Source organism: Xiphophorus hellerii, chromosome 1 (assembly GCF_003331165.1).
Source record: "Xiphophorus hellerii strain 12219 chromosome 1, Xiphophorus_hellerii-4.1, whole genome shotgun sequence".
NCBI classification, from domain to species: domain Eukaryota; kingdom Metazoa; phylum Chordata; class Actinopteri; order Cyprinodontiformes; family Poeciliidae; genus Xiphophorus; species Xiphophorus hellerii.
This window is the reverse complement of record NC_045672.1, coordinates 29,152,609-29,178,254: the sequence shown is the minus strand read 5'-3', so window position 1 is coordinate 29,178,254 and position 25,646 is coordinate 29,152,609. Positions and strand designations below refer to the sequence as shown.

Sequence of the window (25,646 nt, the reverse complement as noted above, 5' to 3'; positions counted from 1 at the left end):
AAATTGCCAAATTAATTAAGTTCTCCATATTATTCTCTTATAGTTTTCATATTGGAATACTGTTCTAGTCTTTGAATGACGTTTTATTAAAGTTAATAAATTGTCGCCGCTGCGGGAATCCAGTAAGGTGTGGTGTGATTGCCTCATAATGTGCAGCATGGAGGTATGAAAAGTATGCAACGTATTTCCTAAGGACCAGAAATGATGGAGCAGCTGGCATTGCTTCAACAACTTACTGTTAGAACAAGAAAAAAAGCGCAATAGTGTGCAGATAAGATAAGATTCAAGACACAAAGCTGGTACTGATGCATCTGAGATCTCATTCATTTTTCATGAACTTCTGTCTGAAGTCTGTGAAAAAAGAAAAACAAGTTTTTGCTACTCACCCTGGAGATTTAGTCTCTTCTCTCTTCTGGAGGTACAAATTTGTGTCGTCAAAACATCAATGATCTGTTCAGCGACACTTCGAGCTCACAGATCCAGAAATAACAAATAATTATAATAAAAAAATCAGCGGACTGAAGCGGAGCGAGGAGGTGCCAAAATGAAGCCAGGCTCACTGAGGAGCGATGAGGAATCCCGGTGAAGAGGAGCGGCGGCGGCCCGGTGAGGTCATGATGGGGAAACCCTCCGGAGCTGAGGAGACATTTTTTTTTTATTTCTAACTTAAACAGACAGAAAACAAGAGGGTGGACAAGCGTGGCCCACAGAGATCCGTGGAAAAAGCCGAGCGACGCTGTGATCCTCTGCAGAAACAACACAGAAACAAACCGGGATCAAAACACTGGGATGTGCAGGGGCGGGGCTAGAGGCGGGGCCTCGTGTGGATTCTCAGGCTCTGATTGGTCAGAGAGGAATTACGCACAGGTTTTCTGTGATTTGGCTGAATGGTGTCTCTGATGAGCGCCTCCTAACCTGAGGCTTCAGGTCCCAACCTGCGCCTGATGTCAGACCGTGATTCACCCAGTGTCTGCATTTTCAAGACTAAACACAACAATTGGCATTGAATTATTTATTAAAGAAATTCTAAAACCATTCTTGAATTCCGTGTCATCTACCGGAAAGCAAAAAATAAAGACTGGTATGGACTAAAAAGTCTCACAATTACCGAAAAATGAAATTTATTATCTTTGCTTTGTTCAAAAGGAATTATTTAGAACAAGACTGCCCTCTACTGTTCAAATGGGAGAACGCATCATCTGAATGGAATAAACCTTTAAACAATCACAGATTGTTAGAACCAAATATTTATGTGGATAGTAATAGACGTGAATTTTGTCAAAATGTATAAAAAAAAATGTGTGGATTTTTAAAACTGCTATGTATCAATATTCTTATTACTCCAAAGTGTGTAAGTTTTAAACAAACAAAATAAAATCCATTTGATCATATATTCTGTATGCTTTCACAATGTCAGGATTTGGGAGTGATTGTATTGTTTGCCTGTTTTCTTCTTTTTGAGGGGCATTTTTTTATTTAATTTTCAGTAAATTTTGAACAAATGTGTATTGGAACTGATGCTAAGCTTTGTGACTTCACACATTGTTTATTCTACTTTGCCTGTCCTGTATCACAACAATTGTCAAACTCTGAGTTTGACATTTATAACTTAGAGTTAACTGATTTCTTGAAAATCTATTTAAAAAGAAATAAAATTCTATAAACTGCTGCAGCAATGTTTCGGTTTTCCTAAATGTGATGTTTCCATGTTTTTCGTGCATGAATCTCTTAGGTGAAGAAATATCAGCCATCAAAAATCCCCTTATCACTTGTTGTTTCTTATTCTTTAATGAGTTTTAAAAATTGAGCAGACATTACACTTTTCCTGACTACTTGTTTTATATCCAAACACAGGCACATCCTGGACACCCAGACTTTGGATTCCAGCTCAGATCTGCAAATGTGTCAGAATGAGAAGCAATCAGACAGCATTATACACAAAAAGACAAAACCCCTGCATAATCCACATCCATGGGGGAAATCATTTACAAACAGCTATTCACAGCCACAGCAGTAATTTTAGAGACAATCATCTTCAGACGTTGGATACGAAGCATCGCTGAGAGGACGAAGGACAATTACCACACCATAATTAATATGTAAATGCTGACTGTGCTGGAGAGCAGAGTATAATAAACTTTGAGAGTTTTCACAGTCACTCAGGAAACACTCAGTGGATTAAGTGTTTAACTGTTTTAGCTTGGACAGTAAATCTGTCACGGCTTTAGGATTTATGATAAACACACAGCAGCTTCTGCTGAGTTACACTGAGACAATCTGCGCCATGAATTCTCAAATCCATTAGATTCTAAAATCAGAAAAAATAATTGGTTGCCTAAAAAAACATTACCAATGCTCTTTATGTTACACCACAGTGTATTTTCAGATTTTAACACTGATAACTAAGAGTCTGGCTTGAACTCTTACACTTTACATGGACTTCATATTGCTGTAGCATAATTCATTTTACTGAAATGCATTGCATTTTTGAAAGAGCTTTTGTTCTTACCCACTTTTTGTGTCCTTAATAGTTATTTGCACAACCAATCCTGGACTAGCCACATATTCAGTTGTGATATTCCTTGGAAGGGAAAAAAACAGATTTGACTAAAGCAGGGTTCTCCAAACATTTTGTCATGTGGGTAAAAAATCATTAAGTCAAAAGTTCTCAAAGGTCAAGAAAGAAAGAAGAAGAAAAATATTTTTTTGTTTCTGTTTGTAGATACAAAACTTGAAAAGGATTGCTCGTTTGCAAAAACTTTCAATTTACAAAAATTTGAAATCCTTTTTCAATTTCTTTTGTGCTCATTTGAGCAAATTTGTTCTCAGCTATAAAAACAAAATTTTGACTATTTTCTTTCAAAACACTCGCCATTTTAAGTTGAGTTTAATAAACGAACCGGATGCAGGAAACTCGGCTTTTCAGTAAAATCTGTGGATAAACGTGGTTCTGCTTTTTATAAAGGTTTGGTTGTAAAAAGATGAATGTTTTGCAGACTTAATATTTTCCATTTCAAGAAAACAATGTCAATAATAATTTTATAAATAAAAGTTTAATAAACAAAATTATATCTTTTTTGAACTGGAGTTGGGGGGTCAAATAAAATCAGTCCAAGGGCCACAAATGGACCCCAGGCCACACTTTGCACACCCCCGGATGAAAACAAGCTGCAGATTCAGATTTTGTAAAAAACCTTCAAGAAGTCGTCCACACCACATGGAGAAACATTTCCAACAGAACTTTACTGAGTACTTTTATGACATTTCATAATTTTTTATAGTTTTTTTATTTTTAGAGAATGATATCTATATTGATAAACTTTTAATGAGCTGAGAAGCAGCCTGTTTGTGTGTTAATTACACGACATGGCCATCTATATTTTTCTGTCTTTTGCTCTTGTGTCTTTTTAATTACAACCTAGTTAACATTCTGCAATGCAAAATGCAAATATATATTTTTTTCATTTTTCTAATTTTAAGATTTGACATGACTTGTAGGGTGTCATGGAGCAAAACAAACAAAAGACGTAATGAATTTTGAAATTTTTTTCTTTTTTAAAAATTAATTCTTAGTTTTCTCAAAATTATATCTAATCAAATCAGAAGAATACACATCATCAGGAGAGTTGGTGTGTATTTGGTTAATATGAGAGATGGATGAACCATTCATTCAAAAACCTCCTATTGCTTTTAGTAAACTAGATGAAAAATGTGACTAACAGCAGAATTAGTTGCATAATTAGACACATGCAGCTAATTGTTTGTTATTCGGCTTGATCTTGAGCAAAGTCTTTGTATCTATTTTTTTTAAATGAATACAATGACTTTGACTTATTTTCAATGCTTTGCAAAAGCTTCAGCTGTTAAACTGAAATGTGTCAGATAGTTTGATGTTTTTACTTCTTGCCAGGCGCTTCATGCTACACAATAACCTGATTTTCCTGAAGGAAAAGCATTAGTTGCTTTTGAGTTTTGCTTTGTCTCCACATAATCCACCAACAGCGCCTTTCTAAATTTACAGCTACAAACTTCTGTGTATTTTATTGAAATTTTGCAAGATAGACCAACACAAAGTAGCATGTAATTGTGAAGTGGAATGAACACAATAAAATATTTTCAACACCTTTTGCAAGTACAAATCTGATAATTGTGGCATTCTTTTGAATTGAAGGCCTTTTACTCTGATATCCCAAAATGTCTGAGGCAGAATAAATGTGTTTAAGCTGAGATTAAATTACACAATTTTAGAGTCTAACTTTTTACCAATTGTTGTTACAAACTGAAATTGCATTTCCTATATAACTAGAATCAGTTTGGAATATTTGTATTTAAATCTTAGCCTGTCTCAATAATTATATTGTGAGAAATTGATTTAAATTGATTTAAGTTTGAATTGTGCAGTTGTAAAAAGAAAAATTAGGACTGGTTTGACAGCCTGCTTTTCTGACATATGTCCAGATATGTCTACCACATTTACACACTTAGATTGGAAAAACTCTCACATCATGCACACATGATTGGAAAATCATAACTCAGCATTTTGAAGGAGGTTTGTTGTGGTTCAGACATTTAGTTTGGACTCCTCCCGACTGCTGAAGTGAAACTAAAAGTGTTAGAAAGAAGACTGCATTACCTTAAGGTTAAGATTTAAAGAAGTCTAAAAAAAAAAAAACAGGCACTGTTATAAAAATTAATGCTTGTACAAATTTCCTGGGCCAAACATAAACCTGCATCCTGATCTCATTGAGATGCTGTGAATGACTCAGCTGTTTCTATCAAAGGGTGTGAAATTATAGGCTAGAATGTCTCAACTTTTCCCTCTGTTAAATGATTTTGCATTTTTATTCATAATTTGTCCCATAACTGACTCACATGATTAATTTTTGCTATTAAAATTGATTAAATTACAATATATGTATGGATTTCTGGAGAGCCAATCATTTGTTGTGAAGTGGAGTTATTTAAACTGAAAGTATTTAGTTGCATTGGAGTTTATTTAGGGGTATCAGAACAAACAAGGCTAAATACAAATTAATGCCACACCTTTCACATGTTTTTAGGTAGAGAAATAAAATAAAATATGCATATTTTTCTTCCATATCAGAAATATGCACTACTTTTTGTTGGTCTACCACTGAAAATCCAACTTTTAATACACTTCACGCAGAAATATGTAACTTTCTCTTTTCTTTTTCTTACATATTTATTGAAACTGTCATTATGTTGTCTCATGAGACAGATAATATGTGAAAGAAAATCGAGCTCCTTTGCCTTCGTCCAGTGCTCCCAGTGCTAACTAGAAACAACCAATCAAAACCAGGAGGTGGGACTTAGAGCTGTCAATCACAATCTGGTGCTGTGATTTTCATCCTCCCTCCCGTTCCTTTCCCTACTGCAGCTAGCATAGCCTGTTTAGGATGCTCAGGCATGGCCACCGATGACGGCAGATAAACGGTAAGTTGTTTCTCAGTGAGAAGCGAGTACATGAGTATGATTGACAGGGCTAAGACCCTCCTCTTGGCTCTCATTGGTTGTTTTTGGTTGGGAGCAGTGCATTTGTTTAGACAGCAGTCCTAGCTCATGGAGATGGATAAGATCAATCTTTTCACAGATTATCTTTTTCATATTACACTGTCACAACATGGTGACAGTTTTAAAAAATATGTTTAAAAAAAACATATTCTTTATAAAAGTTACATGCTGCTATTTCAGTTTGTTGTTGCAATGTGATAAAAGCAAAAAAGTCCAATGCGTGATATTAATCTTCTCTCCACTCTGCCCTGTTCTTGTAATTAGACAGCCACATGTTGTCCTCATCTACTGCAGTCTCAGTTGTTCATTTCTGTGGTTTCAGGTGGCCCTATGGGAAAGAGGAGGTCACTTTCTAAGGAGAGATTGCTGCCCAGGCCGGCCATGCGGCTACGCAGTAGGAAGTGTGTCCTCCTCTGCAGGATCCTCTGCTGCTCCTGCTTCAGCTCTACATATGATCTGGAGAAGGTATGAAAGATGGAGGTGACGGGGAACGCCATCAGGAGAATGCCACTCAGAATGCTGCTGAGAGCTACCACCTGACCAGGGATGCTCCTTGGCACCATGTCCCCATAACCAACAGTTGTCATAGTGATCACAGCCCACCAATAGGTCGCGGGGATGCTTGTGAACTCCTGTGTGGCAGCCATTTCATTCTCAATCAGGTATAGAAGGGGTGAATACAAAGCAATCGCCACACACAGGAAAAGGAGGAGCAGTCCAAACTCCCGTGTGCAGCGCCTCGCCGTCAGGCCAAGAGTCTGCAGGCCCAGCGAATGGCGAGCCAGCCGCATCACGTAGAGGATGCGCAGCGCTCTGAGGACGCGTAGCACCAAGCCCACTTTGTCCAAGTAGCTGCTGCCGGAGCCGAGGCGCTTCTCCCCGTTGGACGAACCGTCCACCAGCAGCGTGATGTAGTAGGGCAGGATGGCCACCACGTCGATCAGGTTCAGAGGCTTTCTGAAGAAGGTCAGCTTGCTGCGGTCCTGAATGAAGCGCAGGGTGAACTCCAAGGAGAACCAGGCCACACATACGGTCTCCACTATGAAGATGTTGTAGCACATCTTGGAACATGTGCCCTGTAAAAAAAAGACCAAAAAAATCTCACTGTGGCCATCAGCATGTTACAGTCACTAGAGGGAGCCACATCAGCATGAAACTAACCAGAACAGGATGCAACTGTATTGCTTTTCTTGTTGATTTATTTTGTTTGGTATGTTTTTCCCCTATTTTCATATATTTTGTATTAACTTATAGCCTTTCCTTAACATATCTATATCCCCTTCCTTAACTTACCTATGATTGTGTCACAACAGACTCTTTATACAAGTCATTGCTGTTGCTGTGCTGCTCTTTAATACAAACCTGTTTGCACTACAGAACAGATTTCTGTCAGATTGCTGACTTTCCGAGTTAGTAATCTGACTTCAGGCATCATTCCAGTTCTAGTCAACTTCTCTGATTCGGAACCAGAAAATCCAACTTCCTAGTGTAAATTGGACGCACCATTATCGTTTCAAAAATGCAAATAAGGCTCAGTTCGCACTGCAGCCGAATTCCGATTTTCCTCCCCCTAAGCGACTTGTATTTGATTTTTCATGACAGTCTGAAAAACACAGATCTGATTTTTTCGAATACGACCCAGGCAACTTTGATATCCGATACGTATCTGATCTTTTCAGATGTGACCTGAGTCTGTACTGCCAGGTCGCATTCAGCCAACCTGAACGTCATTGATACTCCATAAACGTCACTATTCTGTGCCCTGACACCCGCGACCGTGAAGAAAAACACGGGTCCGACAACAACTTACAAATTGTAAGATAAGCTTCACCATTAGCATCCACATTTACTTCCGCAAACACTGCACACGTCTTCTTTTTATGGCGGTTGGCAAAACCCTGGCAAAAAAACATCTATGGGTTATGTTATCGCGCCCCCTACTGCTATGCGGGACACTTTCAGGTTGTTTGCAGTTCACACAAGAGATCACATACAAGTAGTATAAGTGTGACAACCGCGCAAGAAACCCTAACCCCCACCAGATTTCACAAGAAACCGGATTTGGGTCGCTTCAGTCTGCAGTCTGAACATAGCCTAAGATTTCACTTAAAGAAATCTTGAGAATGACCCAATCCAGTGTGGGAAGTGACATCAGTGGAACACCTTTAAAAATGTCTATGACCCAAAAATGTGTGTGCAGTAACCTTCCCCTTCCAGTATGGCTTCATTTCAACTGTTTTGCCAAGAGAAACATTTACAGAAATGAGTCCAGTCCTTGAAAAACCCCTTGGTTCCACTGGGACCTTAATGAAGGACTAAAAGAGATCTTATTTCAAATAGCTGGATTTTTATAATTGTGTTTTAGACATGAAATACTTCATAATTTGCTTAAACTTCCAAATTAAGTAGGTAAACACAATACAGGGGTTTGTCCATGCTGAGTTGAAACTGTTTTGAAACATTTGAAGGGAACAGAAAGGTTAAAGTTGTAAATATACCACAGACTTGGAATGTTTATATCATGATATCATAATGGAAATACTGCAGAATTGCAGGAAATGTTGAGTAAACTCACTGAAAACTTTCTCTGGCAGACAGGAACCAGAAGCAGTCTGTTACAATCAGATTGTTGCCACTTTTAATTAAGCAGTCTCGCAGAGACATATTAAGAAAAATGAGGCGCGAGTACAAGGGAGGCCTGTTGGCTCAAACTAAATGTTTGAACTCAATTACATCCCAAGAACTCTTTTTATTAATTTTCATCAATAGGGATTTGGCTTGGTTTAGAAATATGTAATATAGAAGATTTCAACATCATAACATTTCATCATTTTCTGTTAAAAAGTTCAACATTTTGAGCCTAAAAGAAACTTCTTTTGCATCATTTTTAAATATTCCTGTTAGCAGATGGAAATATAATCTACAGTCACTGAGATGTTGTGGTAAAAGCTCAAATTTAGAATTTATTTATAAAACTTCTGTCATTTTCTGTGTGTGAATAGCTAAAAATCAACTTTCCTTTTATGTGAAAGTGAAGGCTAAGGTTTTTAATTAAAGCTGTGAGTGAAGTATAACATAATAATAATGCAGCCTGTGATGTCTTGTGGAAAACAACAACTCTTAGGAGCCGCTGCTCTTCCAGCAGTCTCTCTTTTCTGTTTCTTCTTTTTTTTATTTGACGGCAGTGAAACATCCCATAACTAGCTGTGATTAGGTTGAATCTATTGAATATCCCATAAAGCAACATATTTGCATGCCTACTGTAGAATAAATAGTTATTACTTAAAATAAATGGAGACAGAATTAAAAATAATAAAAAAGAAAAACTTGTCCATTTAAAACTTCTTTTATTTTTGAAACTTAATACTAATTTAATACATTTTTGTTTTACTGATTTAATTAAAAAAATTAACTTAATGCCAATTTAATACTTTTTTTATATGTACATAAAAAAAAGTAAAGGAAAATTACACTTTAGACCTGCAATTGATTTTTCAATAATTTAGTACAAAACAGGATTGAGGAAAGGTAAAGATTTTGAAAAGCGGAAGGTAAAATATCTGGATAACTTCCTGAGAACGTATTTTTAAATCATCAAAATGTTTAAAAACATTTCCTTAAATAAAAACTTTTAACATTTTGTGAAAAACCTCACTAAACCTTTGAGGAATGATGAAGAATTTCAGAAACGGGTTTTGGAGCAACCCTCTGAGATCTCCGGTTTGATCTACTGATCTGTAATCCATACAACAGCACTGCATCAAAAACCCAACAGAACCATCCAGACTAAGTTTTGGGAAACATTGTGAGTCTCTATAATGCAGAGTTAAAATCACAAATGTTTCCAGAGGTTCCTGGCCTAAACATCTGGGACTGACAATGCCTCCAGCAAAGTTTATTTACACTTCTATGGTAGTAGCATTAATGCAGAAAAACACACGAGAGCAACACTTGCTGCCTTTGGGATCACATTCTTTCCAGAAACATCTTTTTATTTTCTAATAAGTTAAGGCTGAGGAAGAGGAGCTTGTGAAGTTTTCTCAGGAGACGAAGGCTGGGAAAATGTTGACATGTGAAAAGCACTGATGTTATTCCTGCAACTTGCTACATGTTTGTAGGAATAACAGGTAAACCACCAGAAAAGTTTCATTGCTTGGTTTTTTCTGTGTTTTTTATTTAAAGGGAATGACAAGGCAGCTTGGAAATAGAAGTTTTATTTGGATAGATTAGATACAAAGTTTCTCCTCATAAAGATAAATGTTAAGCAATATGAAGAGAAAAGCATTAAGAATATCTTTATTTTTTCACATTCCTTACTGTTAATTTTTTTTGTTGTTTTATCTAAATATTCTTTACTTACTGAGGACTTTTTTAATAACTTGGGCTGGATACCAGACCACTCTTACTATCAGAATTGGCAGAGTTCAAATTAGATTTTTCTTGTAAGCAATAAAACTGTTGCTCACAAAAGATAAAAAATTGCCAATAATGATCAGTAATAATCCAGGAAAAGCTGCTGGAATACCATTATTAATGATTGTAGCAAAACCTGTTTTCAGTGGTGGACACACTTCCACTAAGGCCAATAGTTAAGCTAATTTGTTGTTTTGCACGTTAAAAATGTTTAGCCTCCCCTAAATATATATATATATTTTCTGGATAAATTCTATAGTGGCTGTTTTGTAAACTTTCAGTTGAAGTAAGTTTGACATCCGTGTTGAAATTTTGGTTATTGACTGTGAAGAACTGTTTATGATTGTCCTTTTATTTTGAAGTGGGTTAAGACTGTTTACATAGCACTTCCACTTATGTTTACTCTGCAAATTACAATTATTCTGTAACCAGAATTGCTCACATGCATTCATAAAAGCCCAAAAATAAAATGACATTCATGCCCATAAAGCAGGCGATATGTTGTTTTGTTCCTGCATCTTTGTTGTATTTGTTTAAATAAAACTGCTTTCATATGTGAAATGCTCTTTTACTCACCGCCTCTTCCTCTTCTCTCATAGCTGGCATGGTACTGATGGAGAGGTTGATGGCTGTGATGGTAACAAACAACACTGACAAACAAGCAAAGATCTTCCCTGGCAGGCCGGAGTGAGGCCTCTCCACCATGTCTCTCAGTTTGTTCATGCACCAGTTGATTCTGGTCTCAGCCGTGCGCTCCCTGTGTCCGTTCTCCGAATCCAACAGGTCCTCCAAAAGTTCATCCTCTTCTTCTGCTCTCTCCATGGCTTCAAACTCCTCCACACGCTGCAGCATGCGGCGGCGACAGCACCACTCCAGGCTCTCCTCTGGGACGCCCCAGTAGAGGAGCTCCTCTCTGAACGAGAGAGCGCACATCTCCCTGAGGGAGCGCAGCTTACCCGCCCTCAAGAAAGTCAGGATGGTCCTGAAGGCACAGGGGCTGCGGTCAAAGAAGAACTCATTGTGTGCAACGTCGTAGTCATCACAGATGCGCATAATCTCGTCAAAGCTGCTGCAGAGGTGCAGCTGGCCCAGGCGGGACAGAGGGAAATCCTCTAAAGTGGTCCAAGGCATCTGGTAGCGCAGGCCACCCACATTAATGATGGCGTGGATCTTCCGGGCGCCAGACAAAGCGGTGTTGTCAGGGACGGTGGTGCACTCCAGGGCAAGCTGGGCCCTTTTGTAGAAGGCTCCCTTCCGTGCCTCTGCTTCTTGTTGTGGAGGTTGATTGAGGGAAGTATCAGAGGCACAGCTTAGGGCACTGTAGTCGTAGTCAGAACCATCACCCGCCAGCAGGGTCATCTTTACTGTCACATCCCTGTGCTCAACCTCCCATCAGCGCAATCTCAACCTCACAGACCTAAAGAGAGAATAAAATTGGTTACTCTGACAATTCTTCTCAAAGTACACCTATTGTGGGGTATGCTCAGACTCCTCATTTATTGATGATGAATACTTTAAGTTCATCATCAATGAATGGCATTAATTCCTTGATGAATCAATGAATCAGTATAGCTGAATATTATTCATTGGTATTCAAATACCAATAAATAACTATAGCTGAGGTATGTATCTTTCATAAAACGTTTTGGTTTTTTTACTTATTTGTTGAAACTGTCACTATGTTGTGGCAGTAAAGCATGAGACAGACAATCTGTGAATAAATCAAGCTCTTCTGCCCTTTCCCAGTACTCCCAGTGTGTTCTAGAAACAACCAATCACAGCCAGGAGGAGGGTCTTACCGCTGTCAATGAAGCTTATGTGCCCTCACTAGTAGCTTCCTGTAACAGTAAGTTGTTTCTCAGCCACTAGCACATCAAGCAGCATGTACACAAGTGTGACTGACAGCGCTAAGACACTCCTCCTGGCTCTGATTGGTTCTTTTTAACTAGCAGCTGCATTTCTTCATATAGCAACAGTAGCACTAGAAGGAGGTGGAGGAAATCGATCTTACCAAGTATTATCTGTCTCTTACTGTCAAGACATGGTAAGAGTTTTAACAAATATTTTAAAAAACTGATTTTTGTAAAAGTTTTGATCTGTGAAACTTGCTCAGATTCTGTTTATTGAAAATTAACACTTAAAATAACAATAAATCTTTGAGTCCATATCAGCTGATGCAGATTTTGTTTTTATTGCCAGAAGCCAACAAACTGTTTGCTTTTTCAGTCAAATGGATGATGAATGAATGCATCAACAGGTCAGCACAAAGGCCAAGCTTCCCTGAGAAAAAATGCTAGAAACTTTCTCACCAAGGCCAACTCAAAGCTCAGCTATTTAACATAGTGCAACCAGATTAGATCAGGTTGCTGGGGTAACCAATCTAGGTAAGAAACTCAGACCCACCTCTCCCCAGTGACACTGTAAACTGTCTTTTGGAAATTCAACTGGATTTCCCTCCAATGTGTTTTGGTTTTTCCTGGTTTCTCCTCACATTTGGATGCAACTGGTAAACTTACAAAGGGAGGCAACCAGGATGTCAAACACCTGAGATTACAACTTCCTCAACTTGACCCAAACAAGCCATGCAAAAAAGCAGCTCACAGCTGAGGGACAGAATGAAAATGATCTGGTAAGTCAAGAACTCGCCATTGTGCCTCAGCTTCCTCTTTACCAGAACACACACTGGTGTGTTCTCTTTACCAGTGTGCACTGGTAAAGAGTGCACAGAGTTCACTCATTTATGTATACAAGAAATATATAACAATGCTTTTAAACTATTACACTGTTAGTCTTTTCCTATCCAATCTTTTCATAAATTAAAAAGAATACTTCCCACTCAAAACCAGTTTTCACCACCAATGTAGTAAATTAATCTATGATTGATGGTCACATTAATAGATTATCTATTAGATAGATAGATAGATAGATAGATAGATAGATAGATAGATAGATAGATAGATAGATAGATAGATAGATAGATAGATAGATAGATAGATAGATAGATAGATAGATAGATGATAGATAGATAGAATTTTATGGACTTTGTTAATTTATTTAAAGTTTGATTAAGCTGCTGAAAGGGGGATAAATGCACTTAAGACCAAACCTTTTCAAACACAGCCATGGAGTATAACCGGGGACGTTATGTTTTTTTTCCTTGCTCAAACTGTAATAATAATCAGTATTTGGTTTATGTTTTAATAGTATTTCCTTATTTGCCACAGTAGACTGACACAGTTTTGTTGTGTTAATGGCAGATTTACATGCAGGAGTTATTATTTTTACTGAAGACTGGAAGTTGAGGGTAAGAAGTTAAACTACACGGAAATATTAAGATTCCTGACCTTTTGCAGGCAGCAAAATTATTCAAATTGCTTCTGTTTTTGGATGCAATCAGAAAAAAAAAAATAGTGCATGTAAATGCAAGGACTGTGATTTGATGATGTGCAAATAGGTTGAGTTGAGAAAGAGTTTGAGAAACTGTGCTCCTGATTTAGGCACCACATAAAAACTTCACATAAAAACTTCACATATTAGAAAGAACAGGACAAGCTATCATTTCTTTCCAGTTATGGTGAAAACTAATAATACAAATGAAACAAAAAAACAAAAAAGTATACTCAATCAAAGAAATCTAAAAGTGTGTTATTAGTCTGAAAATATTTGTACATTTAAAAGCAATTCATGTCTACAGTGACAAAGATTATTCAATAGTTATGAGCAGCTAATTTAAAAAAATGGATTTTTCCTTCAAGTCATTGCAGGATATAACATGATCAAGATCTTAAAATACTTTTTGCAGCGCTCTCTGAATGTCAGCAGATTCTCCAAACAGGCTAACAAGTGGCACTGAAAACATCCTTTCAAGTCTTTCTCACCATCTGAAGCAGGAAATATGACATTTATGAATCATTAAACACGGTCACTGACAGATACAGTAGGCATAGAGAGTTAACGGTTTCATCCCCCTGCAGTGTGCATAAACATCTGTTACCCGCTGCAGCCTGGGAATTATAAATAATGATGTTCCTCGGAGTGTTAGATAATTCACTGATGTAACTATTTTCTGTATGCTACAAGGAAACTATATTTACCATACCCCCTGAGTAGCCTGTTTAATTTTTTAGGTGTTGAGCTGAGAAAAAGTAACTCAATATTTTAACGCTTTTTCTTCTTTAGAGGTAAGAGAAAATACAGAAGGAAGAGAGCATTTTTACTGTGCATGATCGTTTTAAGAAGAAACTCCTGGCCCAATGTACACACTAATTGAATCAATTACAGTAATTTAGGGGGAGGCAGGTTAGACTGTCAATGCTGCAATGCCAGTTTGGGTTTAGGAGGAAGGTCTTAGCTTCTAAAATGGGGGAGTGGGTGTGTCGACTGAGTGGTTATTAGGCACCTGCACTGTCAGCTTTTGTTTGCCATACTGATTACAGCCAGCAGGAGCTTCCACCCATGAAGCCAGATGTTGTTCACTGAGCTCTTCTCTGCTTCATTTGAATTTTTATACTGAGAGCGAATTCTTGCTGCTAAATGTGAATCTGAAGAAGAAAGAAAGACATAAAACTACCATCTGTTCATCTATAAATTGTTTGATGTGGAAAAACTTGATGGGAACAAATACCAGCACAACTTTTTCATATTTTCTAACATTAAAACCACAAATATGAATATTTTGTAATAAAGATTCTTGTGCTAGACCAACACAAAGTAGTGCATAATAGTAAAGGAGAAGGCAAAATGTTTTGAGTATCATTCTAGAAATTTCTTACAATAGTTTTCTGGAGGTTTGGCACGTCCTCCTGGTAAAACATGTGTAACTGATTGTTTTTTCCAGGCCACCTTTCTCTCTCACACACACACACTGAAAAAAACAGGATGGAGCTAACAATAAAAAAAAAATGGAGCTGATTTATTACGGTACATATAATGAAATAACGTAAGTTTGTTTAACACGACAACTTATTAGACTTAATATATTTACTTGGGTGAATTTAATTTGATTACTTGTAACAAATAAAGTTAGTTCACCTGTTTTATTTTTTTAGTGCTCGTTTTCAGCTCCACCCACAGATTTTTTATCGGATTTATTCCGGCAGTATGCTTATCACGTTTTTCATTTGAAAGATGTATTTGTGGACTAATTTTAACTTCCTGATCGCTTGAGATGTTGCTTCAGCATTTCCAAGTAATGTTGTTTTCTTATCAAATGTAGTTTTTAACTACTGTACCAGTCTATACCTCAATAAAATGCCCATTATGATTGTCTCAAACCCATAATTAACAATTGGGATGGTCGGTGTTACAACTTTCCCTTTTCCCCCAAAATCTTTGATGTTCATTATGACGAAACACTTAAGCTGTGGTACCATGAGGCAACTTCACATGAGTTTTTGTGTCAAACTGTACAAATTATGATGTGATTTTGAGGACTGGCTCCTTCCTCAGCTCATGAGGTTTGAGGTTTTGTCTTCTAACGTGGATGAGGATTGTTCCTCACCAGCTTCAGACAACATCTTCACCAAACACTCTAAAAATGTTTCTGGTGTTTGTTGGTAGAACTTAACATAAAAAAAATTAAGTTCTCTACAGGAACACGTTTTAGTGAGTTGGCTAATTATTTCTAAAAATCAGTTCCCCACAATAATAATAGAAAAATGCCTCCTCAACTTAAATGTTTGAGTACTTTGAGTACACTGAACTGTAGTACTTGAAAGATTTACCAACATATTTGATGAGCATTGATGATTTTGATGATGGCACTGAACAAAATGTAATGTTTGTTACAGATTTCTCAGTTGGTAACTCTGTTTTTGTGACTTTTTTATTTTTGTGTTTTTATGATGTAAAGGACTTTGAACTTCCTTGTTGATAAAATGTGATAAACTTGATCTTGATCGTTTGATTGAGAAAACACTTTTAGTTTGAACAGTGTTCATTGTTGAATACAAATGCATGCACCACTTTTTTGATTTTATGTTTAATTCTGTCCTTTCTGCTTTGTATTAATCTATCACATTAAATCCAAACTTTTCTAAATTTCCATGTGTTTTCACAAACTAACTTATTTCATCAGTGCATGAAATCCATGGGATTATCACCATGTTGTTATTGTTTTCTTTGCAAATACAGATTATGAAATCAGCCAATGTTTGCAGTTGGAAAAAAATAAACTCCAGAAATAAAACTATGTAAATTCTTTCATTTTTCACACTTCTCACACTCCCTGCTTTTGTGTGGCAGAGGTCATTCATACACCTACAACCCACCGCTATAGAGTGGATGTGATGGAGTTTATTTCAGCCTCCCCCCCAACCGGATTAAATCACACTTAACCCCTTGAGGCCAGCTTGATCTCTCACTTTGTCTTTAAAGTGATTGTGCTTTTGTCTCTTCACAGACACAGAAACGATTTCTAAACTCTTTTCTCTGCTCCGCCGCGGCTCTGATGCATCCTCAGGAGGGGGCGACGGAGTCTCTCTTTCTCTCTCTCACTGAAGGAGAGATGAAGGCTGTTCTCCCCACCAGATCGGCTGAGGTCTGGCCTCTTTCGGTGCCAGCGTTATCACAGCTAAGCCACAGGGCATGTTCTCCAGATTGCCTGGTGAGTCACCGGCCTGTGAGTCTCTGCTTCATGACTGAACCGCTTTTCCCACAATTCCATCCACAGGAGAATTTGAAGAGCATCCATATGAGCTGAGGGGCGAGATAATGTTAACCGCCGCTGTTAAATTAAAAGAAAAACTGTGAATCTAGAAGCTAAGAAATGGTTGAGATTGTATCAGACGTGTGTTTATAGAACGAACATATGTTGAGTGGCAACATGTTCTCCTGAGAGACCTTTATTGCTTTATTACTTGCGTCTATTTGTAGTTCTTGTCTGCATACAGTATTGAAGGAAGCATTATGTAAAACAGATTTGATCAATCTGTCTCTGAATCAGGGATTTGCAATTCAGCTTGACTCATTCTGTGAATTACAGACACATGGTAAATTCATGAGTAACAGATTTTTGTCAGTGTTTCTGGACGCACAAAACTCACACCAGCCTGAGCTGTTCAGACTGAAAAGTGTTGTGTTATTTTCTTCCATTTTGCTTGCTTGAAACCATAAGGTACTGTGAGGTGTTCTTCAGAATGACAGATATCACCTGATAATTGAGATCTATCATGTTCTTCAAGACCATTTTGCTTGCACAATGCCCATTTTTACAACAATCAATTCTCTCCCTATTCCTTTAATAGCTCACTGTTCTCTAATGGACCGTAAAAGCCTGGTGTTTCCAGAAATGGACCACAAAAGCTGCCAAGACCTGGCCGTCTCATTCTTCCTTTGTCTCCTTCTAAAATCTGGTTAAACACCGAAACAGTCAGGCACGCCAGAGGCAGATCTGAACCAGAGACCTTTTTTTTTACAGTAATTCCTGTAGGAATAGTTGTAAACAGTAGGAAGTGGGTGGTATTAATGCAAACAGAAAACCCCGGAAGGAGTGCAAGCTTTGGGGTTATAATCTTCTCCACAAGTCTGTGGTCCACTGCTGTGGGTTGCTCTTTGCTTCTCAGGAGATAATGTTTTTCAGTAACGAGCTATGTTAGCACTAATGGCTGTTCTTTTCTATCTTTCTTTCTATTATACACTTAGTTTCAGCACCACAAAGGATCTTAAAAGACAAATATCCTCATATTTTAGATATAAAAGCATAAAAATCTTGAAAAATACAAGTTAGTAATCTAGCCTGGCCTTTTGTGTCATGCCCACTAAAACAGAAAAGCCTGTATGACGACATGTTGTTTGAAGCCTCACTTTCTGGAAATCTTTTACATTAATCATGTCATACATTATTTTCTTAACAAACAACAAAAAGAAAATCCAATGGATACACAAAATCACATTGTTGATACACAAAAAAATAGGTGGAATGATTTACTGCAGCAATCATCAGTACTGGAAACATGTCGGAGCGCAGTCGAAAAAATGAAGAGGAATTTCTCCTAATTTCCAAAAATTATATTTCTGCTGGAAACACTTTTAATCCGAGACTATAAAACAACTGAAATCTTGGATTAAAGTGAAGGAATAACTTAAAACCTGAGGGACAAGGATACAATAAACCTTATGGCAACGCTACAACCAAAGCTCAAGCATAGTCAACTGCTGGACCAAGAAGGCAACTGCAATGTTGTTTGTGAGCATAAATCAACTAGTAAATGTTTTCTTTTGATAACTATTAGTAGTAGACACCTTATTTTCTCTTCGACACTAAATATTTTCTCTCCACTTCCATTCACCTTATGAATTGCATTAGCTTAAAATGTTTTTATTTTTTTTAATGGTGTGAGAAGCTTATACACTGAGTGGTGTGACAGACATTGTATTAGGAATAATATCTTGATTGCTACAATGTTGTAGCACATTTAGAGACTCTATTTAAAAAACTGATAACATGAAGAAAAGTAAAGCTTGCACAATCAGAATCAGAACTTGGAAAGCAACAAAACTGCAGTGTTGTTCAGAACAGAACCAGAAATGGACCAATCTGCCTAAACACACTCATAATTTTTCAGTTTCAAATAAAAGTTTTTGTCTCAATTGGATATTTCTCTCTGAGATAAATTCTAAGCCTGGATTCTCCATAAAACTTTGAAATCCCACCAGGTTGCCGGTTTGTTAAGTCTCCAAGCTACAATACTTTAAAAACTCTCCTGACTTCCTGTGCATATAAATCCTGACATGATGAACTCAAATTCAGACTAGAGCATTTGCCATCATTATATTTGTCTTGGGAGGACATTTTGTGCATTAATATCTCTTCCAGTATCCGAAACATAACATTATCCCTCTTCTGGAACACTAGACCGCCGAATTCTGGCAATCTACTGGATCTTTTCGCATATTTCTCACTTTCAGTCATTGAAATTAATATAACAACAGCGAGTTAGGCTTAAACACATTTGATCAGCGAAGGAAGTAAAAAAATTTATCTGCTATTCAAAAACAAGACAAAACAAACTTTTTAATTGGATGAGACTGTTTAGAGAAAAGAGCCAGCAGAAATATCACACCTCCATCACTTTGTTTCTGCAGTTTGTCTGCCAGCTCTGTCTGTCCTTGATCCAACAAATCCAAACATTTCAGCACTGCTGCTCCATATTATCCCCTGTCTGAAAAAAACATTGCAGCAACCTCCTAACTTTACATCAATACCTCAGATTTAGTCGATAACCATATTACTTTTTTTTTTTCCATCCCAGGCATTTTTCTTTCCTGAGTGGATGATTGCACACTCTCACTGTTTGTGAGTGCTCATCTAACTTGATTATATAAAGATTGCATAACATTAAGTTCTCTGTATTGACTGTGTGCATCATTTTTCATCTTTTTGATGTCTTTTTTTTCCTGTGAGGGCAGCAGTCATGCGACCACCTAACTGCCGCAGGGCTATGTAAACAAGTTTTTTTGTTTGTCTAGGAGACGCTGATAAATGTCTCGGAGGATCGGCTTGGGCACATCCTCCTGCAGCGGAAACCCTCCCCTGTCTGCCAGGTTTGAAAGGATCTTTGCTTGGTCTCTGTGGGCTGAATTGACCAGGGCAATAGTTGATTCCAGATTGGTTTGAAAAAAATAAAAAAAATGAACTTTTAACACTAAAACACAGAGAGTGAAAAAGTGCTCTGGTTGATGAGACGGAATGAATGGAGCTGACAAACAGCCACAGGGCTTTCCTTTGAGCGGCAGTGATGGATGTGAAGTCAAATTGAAGAAGATCAAGAAGAGGAGTAAGAGACTCATCCCATCCTGATTTGATGCTAAGCATTAAAATAAAAACTGACAAAATAGTTTGCATGTCTCAACATTTTCACACAAATATTAATATTAATCCACCACATTCTGTATATAAATGAAGCTAGAGCTAAAGTCTATTAGATTTACATTCATCTCACATTGAACCTCACCTTCCACACATGTCAACATATCAAGTAAAAAGTTGCTTTTTCTTTTATTAACCTTTTATCACAGTTACACAATGTCAGATTGAAAAATGTTGAATGCATGTATCTAACTAGAAAACTGCTTTTAACAAAAATACAAACTGCAAAGTTTTTAGCAATCTTGCTGATGTAGAACCACATTTAGCCAACATTACAGCCCTTTGTCTTTTTCTACAACTAATTGGGGCATCCAAAGAGAGAGGGATCTTTGACCGTTCCTCTAAAGACTGTACCTCCAGACAATCCAAATTTAGACGTTATGTGATTACAATAAGAGGAACAGACCCACAGCATCACAAATCCTCTAACTTGGTGGTTATGAAGTACTTTTCTAATTGGTTTTTAATGTTTTTTTCCATATCAACATGAAGTGTTTGATCCAAAGAAGCTCAATTTTTGTTTCATTTGACTGCTTATTGGAGAGAAAAGACAACATGTTGGCAGGTAGATGGCATCTACTGGTTGTTATGAGACTTGAGCCCAACCAATTAGCTGGTAGTTATTTTCCTGACTTTTTAAAACCAACACCTGATTTAAAAGCCATGTTCTCTTGTCATCCTCATTTTGAAGCGTGGCTGAAATAAAAGGACTTTTGTGTCATTTAATATTTAAAACTTCAGATGCTGCGAGTCAGGAATAACTAGCTAAACTAGTTCTTAAGACATTCTGATTAACCTAAAAAATAATAAAATAAAAAATGCTTCAGTTACATGTATTTTTGAGGAATTAATAAGTGCAGCATTTTGCTAAAAATAAACAGAATAAGTGGAAAGATTTATTTAAAGAAATGTTAGGAGATTATGTTACAGGAATCAAAGATAAATTGTTCAGTTTTTTTTCACTTTTTAACCAGGTGTGAGTGCAGAGGAAGCTGAACATTACACTGAAATGGCACCTGAGAACAGCTTATTTTAATTACTTTATGGTTTCCTCTTTGTGGACGAGAATCGGACAGACTCTATTAGAGCAGGAAAAAGTCATTAGTTCATCTCATTATGGTCACAATTACCTGAAGGAGGGAGAACTTTTGATGTATTACATATCATATATCACTGACCCCAAAGACTCGGGCCATGCATCAGAGCTGCGGACATATAATCACATTACATGCCATAATCTACCATCATCTTAAAAGTGAGAGCATGGTCTGTGCTTGGAAATGATGGACGGACTTGAAACATCAGCCAGGTTTTGCAGTTTTTGATTACTCAGTGCTGTGAAAGTTTCTCCCTCATCAATTCTCATTAAAAAAATAATTAGATTTTGAGGCGTGAATGTGATATCAAATGACCATCCAGACAATGATGCAGAGCATCTAGTGTCCAAGCCGGACTATGTCTCTCAGATATTAGCAAATGTTTACAGATCATAACACTCTGCAATGTGGCCACAGCCTTGTTACCATGGTGTACATGCAGAATATCCAGCATGCAAATCACTGTAATCTGTGAAAGACAAATAATGCATTTTCTGAATCAGAAGCTCACTTCGCAGGAAACGTTTGCTCTGTTTCTCCTGCAGCACCGCTCCAGTTGGAGTCAAAAAATGGGGAAAATTTCTGCACATCTTCTCTGGAGCTCTCAGGTAACAAGTGCTCTCTTTTCCCTCATTCAGATAGCTGTGGAAATATCCACGCTGCACTGTGATTTTTAAGTTGTGACAAAACTCCTCCAAGGACAAACTTGCTTAAAAGAAACTGCATCATGAAAAATAAAGTTTAAAAATCATATTTACTTTATATTTTAATGAAAAGATACTTACTTTGCTCTTGTATCCTTGCTCAGGAAACATGAAGATGAAGAATTGTGTTTCCTTCTTGCTTCAACTCTGCTCCATCTCAACACAGGCGCTGGAGCTTGTGGAGTACGAAGAGGCTGTTTGATGATGAGGAGCAACAGGCTGCCTCCCTCGTTCACTCCCTCACTCTCTCCCTCACCCCTTCCCCTTCTCCCTTGTCTCTCGCTCTTTTCTCTGAACTACTTCCTCACCCCGCTCCCTCCCTCTCTCCATGCTTCCTTCTCCGACTGCTGACATCAGAAGTGGGATGTGCCAGTTTGCCAAAAGCTTTTGAGAGAATTCCATGGCAACCACATATCCTGTTCTCCCTGTTCACCTTTAAATGGGAATGATCTGCGTCTGTTGCTGGTAAATTCACGTGAAGGTTTATGTTTGTCAAGTGGGTTACTCGACTGAAGGCGAGGGAGGAAGAGGAGGGAAGGGCTGCTGTGGGGTGCTTGAGACTCAGCAGGGTGTCCAAATTTAGAGAAGTGGTGGGAAATGCTATCATGAGGTACAGTGATGGTGATGATGAAGAGGAAATGTTTTACAATGCTACAAATGTTAATATCTATTTTTTATGTTCCCAATGTTCACAAATTACATGGATATGTGTGCATTTTATTTAAAATCTGTAAAGAAACAATGAAAAGCAACAAAATAAAAACCTCACCATGTTTTGTAAAGTCTGATATTCGCTTCTGAATTGAAAATGAACACACATCTGCACATGACAGGTCAATCTCAGCAAATTATTTTCACATCAGTTCGGTAATGACCCAAAATGGTGCAGTGAAAAGACCTAAATTTTTCTTTTTCTTTTCTAAAAACTGTTGGCGCAGTCTCCCTCCCCTGTCAGCTGCTTATGGCCGTTTTCACAAAGAGACATATGCAGGGAAAGAAAGGTCAAGTGCAGTTCCTGTGCGGGCTTGTTGAGATTCGGAACAGAGCCGCTGTTTGTTGGGTGACTCAAGGGAACTGATGATTGTGATAATACACACAAAGGAAAGGAGCTCCATCATTATAACATTAGGCTGCAAAAATAGCACAGGAACTTTGAGGTGGAAAAAAATCATAAAAACTTCGCCTGGGTTCTCAGACACTGCTATTATATTAAGGTGAATGAACTATATGGGCATGATGTGTAAACTGTAACACAGTACTAAATGATTATCATATTTATTTGTGTTCTCATTCAAAGCTGCATGTTTGGATTGATAGCTTATACAAGGTAAGGCTGATAAAATACAGAGCTTTTAACATTTCTGGTCAGCCTCCCCTGATGATCCTGCATGGATAAGCAGGTTGGATGGATGAATGCGTCCAGAATGTTACAGTCTGAAACGGTCTGAGCTGCTCTTTAACCTACAGCCAGGACCTTTTTCCTGACTTCCTCCTCCTCTCCACTCAAATCACCAGATAAATCTCAATTGTATGAGCTCACATTCAGGCTGGAGACGTTGCGATCAATACTTTCTTTTTTCAGTCGCGTTATGCAGTGATGCATGAGGTCGACGTCCCAGGGATGACAACATCATGACTCCGCTCCAATTTTTTTATTTTTTTTGTTGTTGTCAGATTTGGAATTTGGGATAGAAAATGAATTTTATGTTCACAATCTGTTTAGACTCCATGCAGAAAGACTGCAGACCAGGATTCAAATCAAAGAACTTCCTGCTGCAAGGTGACAGAACTACTAACGGCATCTGTGCAGTCCTCAGATTTTGCATGACCTGGGATTTTTTGTTGTGTTATTGGCATAAACCTGTCATGTGATTGTTTATTTTCTTCTTTATTTCCAAGAAAAGAGACACCTTACAAGACAAAGAGGTCCAGTTCATATTACGTTACACAGAAAGCCACTTTTTTCTGAATTTAAGTCAGATCAATAAATAAATTCAAGTGTGATTCACTCAAAAATAGTGCAACGTAACGCTAATTATTGTTTTTCTTGTTTATATTATAATATGCTTATATATCTATTGATATTATCTGGTTTTTATGGTCATTTACTCATCCGTTTCAGGACATGTTAGTGTCTCAAAACAGTTATAATGAGCTGGAAAAATAACATTTCCTTATGACTTCTCTTTGACAGGCAAGCTAAGATAAGAGTGCACACAAACAAAAAGTCTGAAGGTATTCAGAAATACTACAAATAACAAATTCACTCTGCTGTATTTGCAATTCTTCATCCTGATCCACATGCAGCACACCAGGATTCAGGCATGCTGCGCTTTCTCACTCCAATCTGATGAAACCACTGGCAAATGTTTCAAAACACATTTAAAACATAAAACCATCCGAATATCGGAAGAAGAAGAATGAGATTAGGAAAGCAAAGCATGCATTTCTCCAGAGGTCTTTTCATCAGTGATTGTGCCTGCAGGTTGTCACCTGTTGAGTCCTGATTACTAATTACTGTTTCAGTTTGTTGGTTTTTCATCATTTCATGAGAAGATTTCGCAGTCACTGATTCTTCTGCTCCACTTGTGCTCTGTCTTGAGAAAATTTCACCCCCTTATTTAAGATACTTTCATCCCCCTGTGCTCAACAGTCAAATTCGCTTTCAAAGGCACCTTTTATCTCTAAAAGGTGCCTTTTATCTTCCCTTTAACTGCAGGGAAGATAAAAAAAAATAGACCTTTCAACAGATTCACTAAAGCTCTGTCTTACATTGAGGTTATAAATAAAAGAGGCAGATGGCAGTGCATTTATGCAAAAAAAGGTTTGGTGTTGCACACAATATATTGAAGATCATAAAAGAAAACGTATCAGAGAACATTTGTAGTCAAAATGACTTTCTTTCAGAGAATAAAATGCAGCACTATCAAGGCTACAACAGATGAATGAGCTGCATATTTTGGGAACAGCAAACAATCTGTTTGTCTTCAAGCTTTCTCTCATTTCAGTGTCAGAAGATTAAAGGGCCTGTATTGTGTATTTTTCAGGCACACAGTTCCATTTTATAGCACAATCGAGTACCATTGACATTATAATTGCATAACTTGAAATTATGAAAATAATGTTGCTTAATAGAAACATGGTAGTTAACATTTTTTGCGCTAGGATGAGGTGGTCTTTTAAAATGTCAAAATCAGTGTATTTCACAAAATTGCAATAGAAATGTAAGGTTTTGTGTTTTTCTCTGTGTTAAGTTGGGTTTTTGTGTCCTTTTCAATTAATTGAGTCTCAGTGTTGTCCTGGCTACCCCTTGATTGTTCCCAGCTGTGTCTCGTTCCCTGATTACTCTCTGTGTATTTAATGCTACCTGTGTTCCTTGTTCTTTGTCGAATCTGTTGTGTCTTATTTGTCTTGATGTCTAGTCTTTTGTCAGCTGTCTGTTTAGTTACCAGTTGCTACCAGTATTGAGCCTTAGCCTTCTGCTCTTTTCAGTGCTGCCTGCACTTTGGATTTTTGTATTTCTGACAACATCATTAAAATCTGCATTTCTTCATTTCACCTGGGTCCTCTGCGTCTGCCTCACCACCGCTAACCGCACATCGTGACAGGAAAGATCTTTTTGCATCACTCAAGTCACACATTAATTGAATATCAACAAAGTTTTGCACATATTTATTATGGAAATACAGGGTATGTAAGCTTAAGTTAGAAAAATGCCGTAAATATCAAACAGGACTTAGAAGAAATTTGACTTCAGAATTGAAAATGGGCCTCTGTCTCTTTAAGAAGCTCCTGCTTAAGCTTTTAACAATGTTTTACCAGCATTGGGCTGAGAAGTAGCTAATATGATGAGCTCAACTGACATGCAGTTCCACCAGGTGTTTGCTAATTGCTGCTAGCTAGTCTGCAGGAGCTGAGTGGGGCTGAGAGATCTGTGAGGTGGAAGCTCAGTTTGGAAACTGCAGCTCTGCAGAGGATCTTTGTGGAAAAGGTGAGGTGAGACCAAAATGGGTGCCAAGGGAGACTAATGTA

At 37.6% G+C, this 25,646-nt stretch overlaps 2 protein-coding genes across 6 annotated transcripts in view; both read right to left on the bottom strand.

Annotated features, from left to right (window-relative positions):
- The window catches only part of src (v-src avian sarcoma (Schmidt-Ruppin A-2) viral oncogene homolog), a 39,651-nt gene extending 38,907 nt beyond the window's left edge, over window positions 1–744 (bottom strand). Inside the window, exon 1 of one of the 5 annotated variants that reach the window (XM_032558758.1) lies at window positions 387–744. The gene's annotated coding sequence lies outside the window, so the exon portion shown is untranslated. The remainder of the gene's footprint in view (window positions 1–386) is intronic. The other 4 variants (XM_032558766.1, XM_032558775.1, XM_032558783.1 and 1 more) reach the window with 4 other exon arrangements.
- Window positions 647–22,370, bottom strand: kcng1 (potassium voltage-gated channel, subfamily G, member 1). The gene is made up of 3 exons (XM_032558805.1): window positions 21,696–22,370; window positions 10,522–11,362; window positions 647–6,608 (listed from the first exon to the last, which is right to left on the bottom strand). The coding sequence occupies exons 2-3, from the start codon at window positions 11,302–11,304 to the stop codon at window positions 5,829–5,831; spliced, it is 1,563 nt and encodes a 520-aa protein (XP_032414696.1). The 5' UTR covers window positions 11,305–11,362; window positions 21,696–22,370; the 3' UTR covers window positions 647–5,828.
- Window positions 22,371–25,646: the final 3,276 nt, after the last annotated feature.

Bases quoted from the DNA above. Each gene is read 5' to 3' on its own strand.
- kcng1 (XM_032558805.1), bottom strand. From the start codon at position 11,304: ATGACCCTGCTGGCGGGTGATGGTTCTGACTACGACTACAGTGCCCTA. The intron at 6,609-10,521 runs GTGAGTAAAAGA...TTTTTTTTACAG, and splicing joins TGAGAGAAGAGGAAGAGGCG to GGCACATGTTCCAAGATGTG.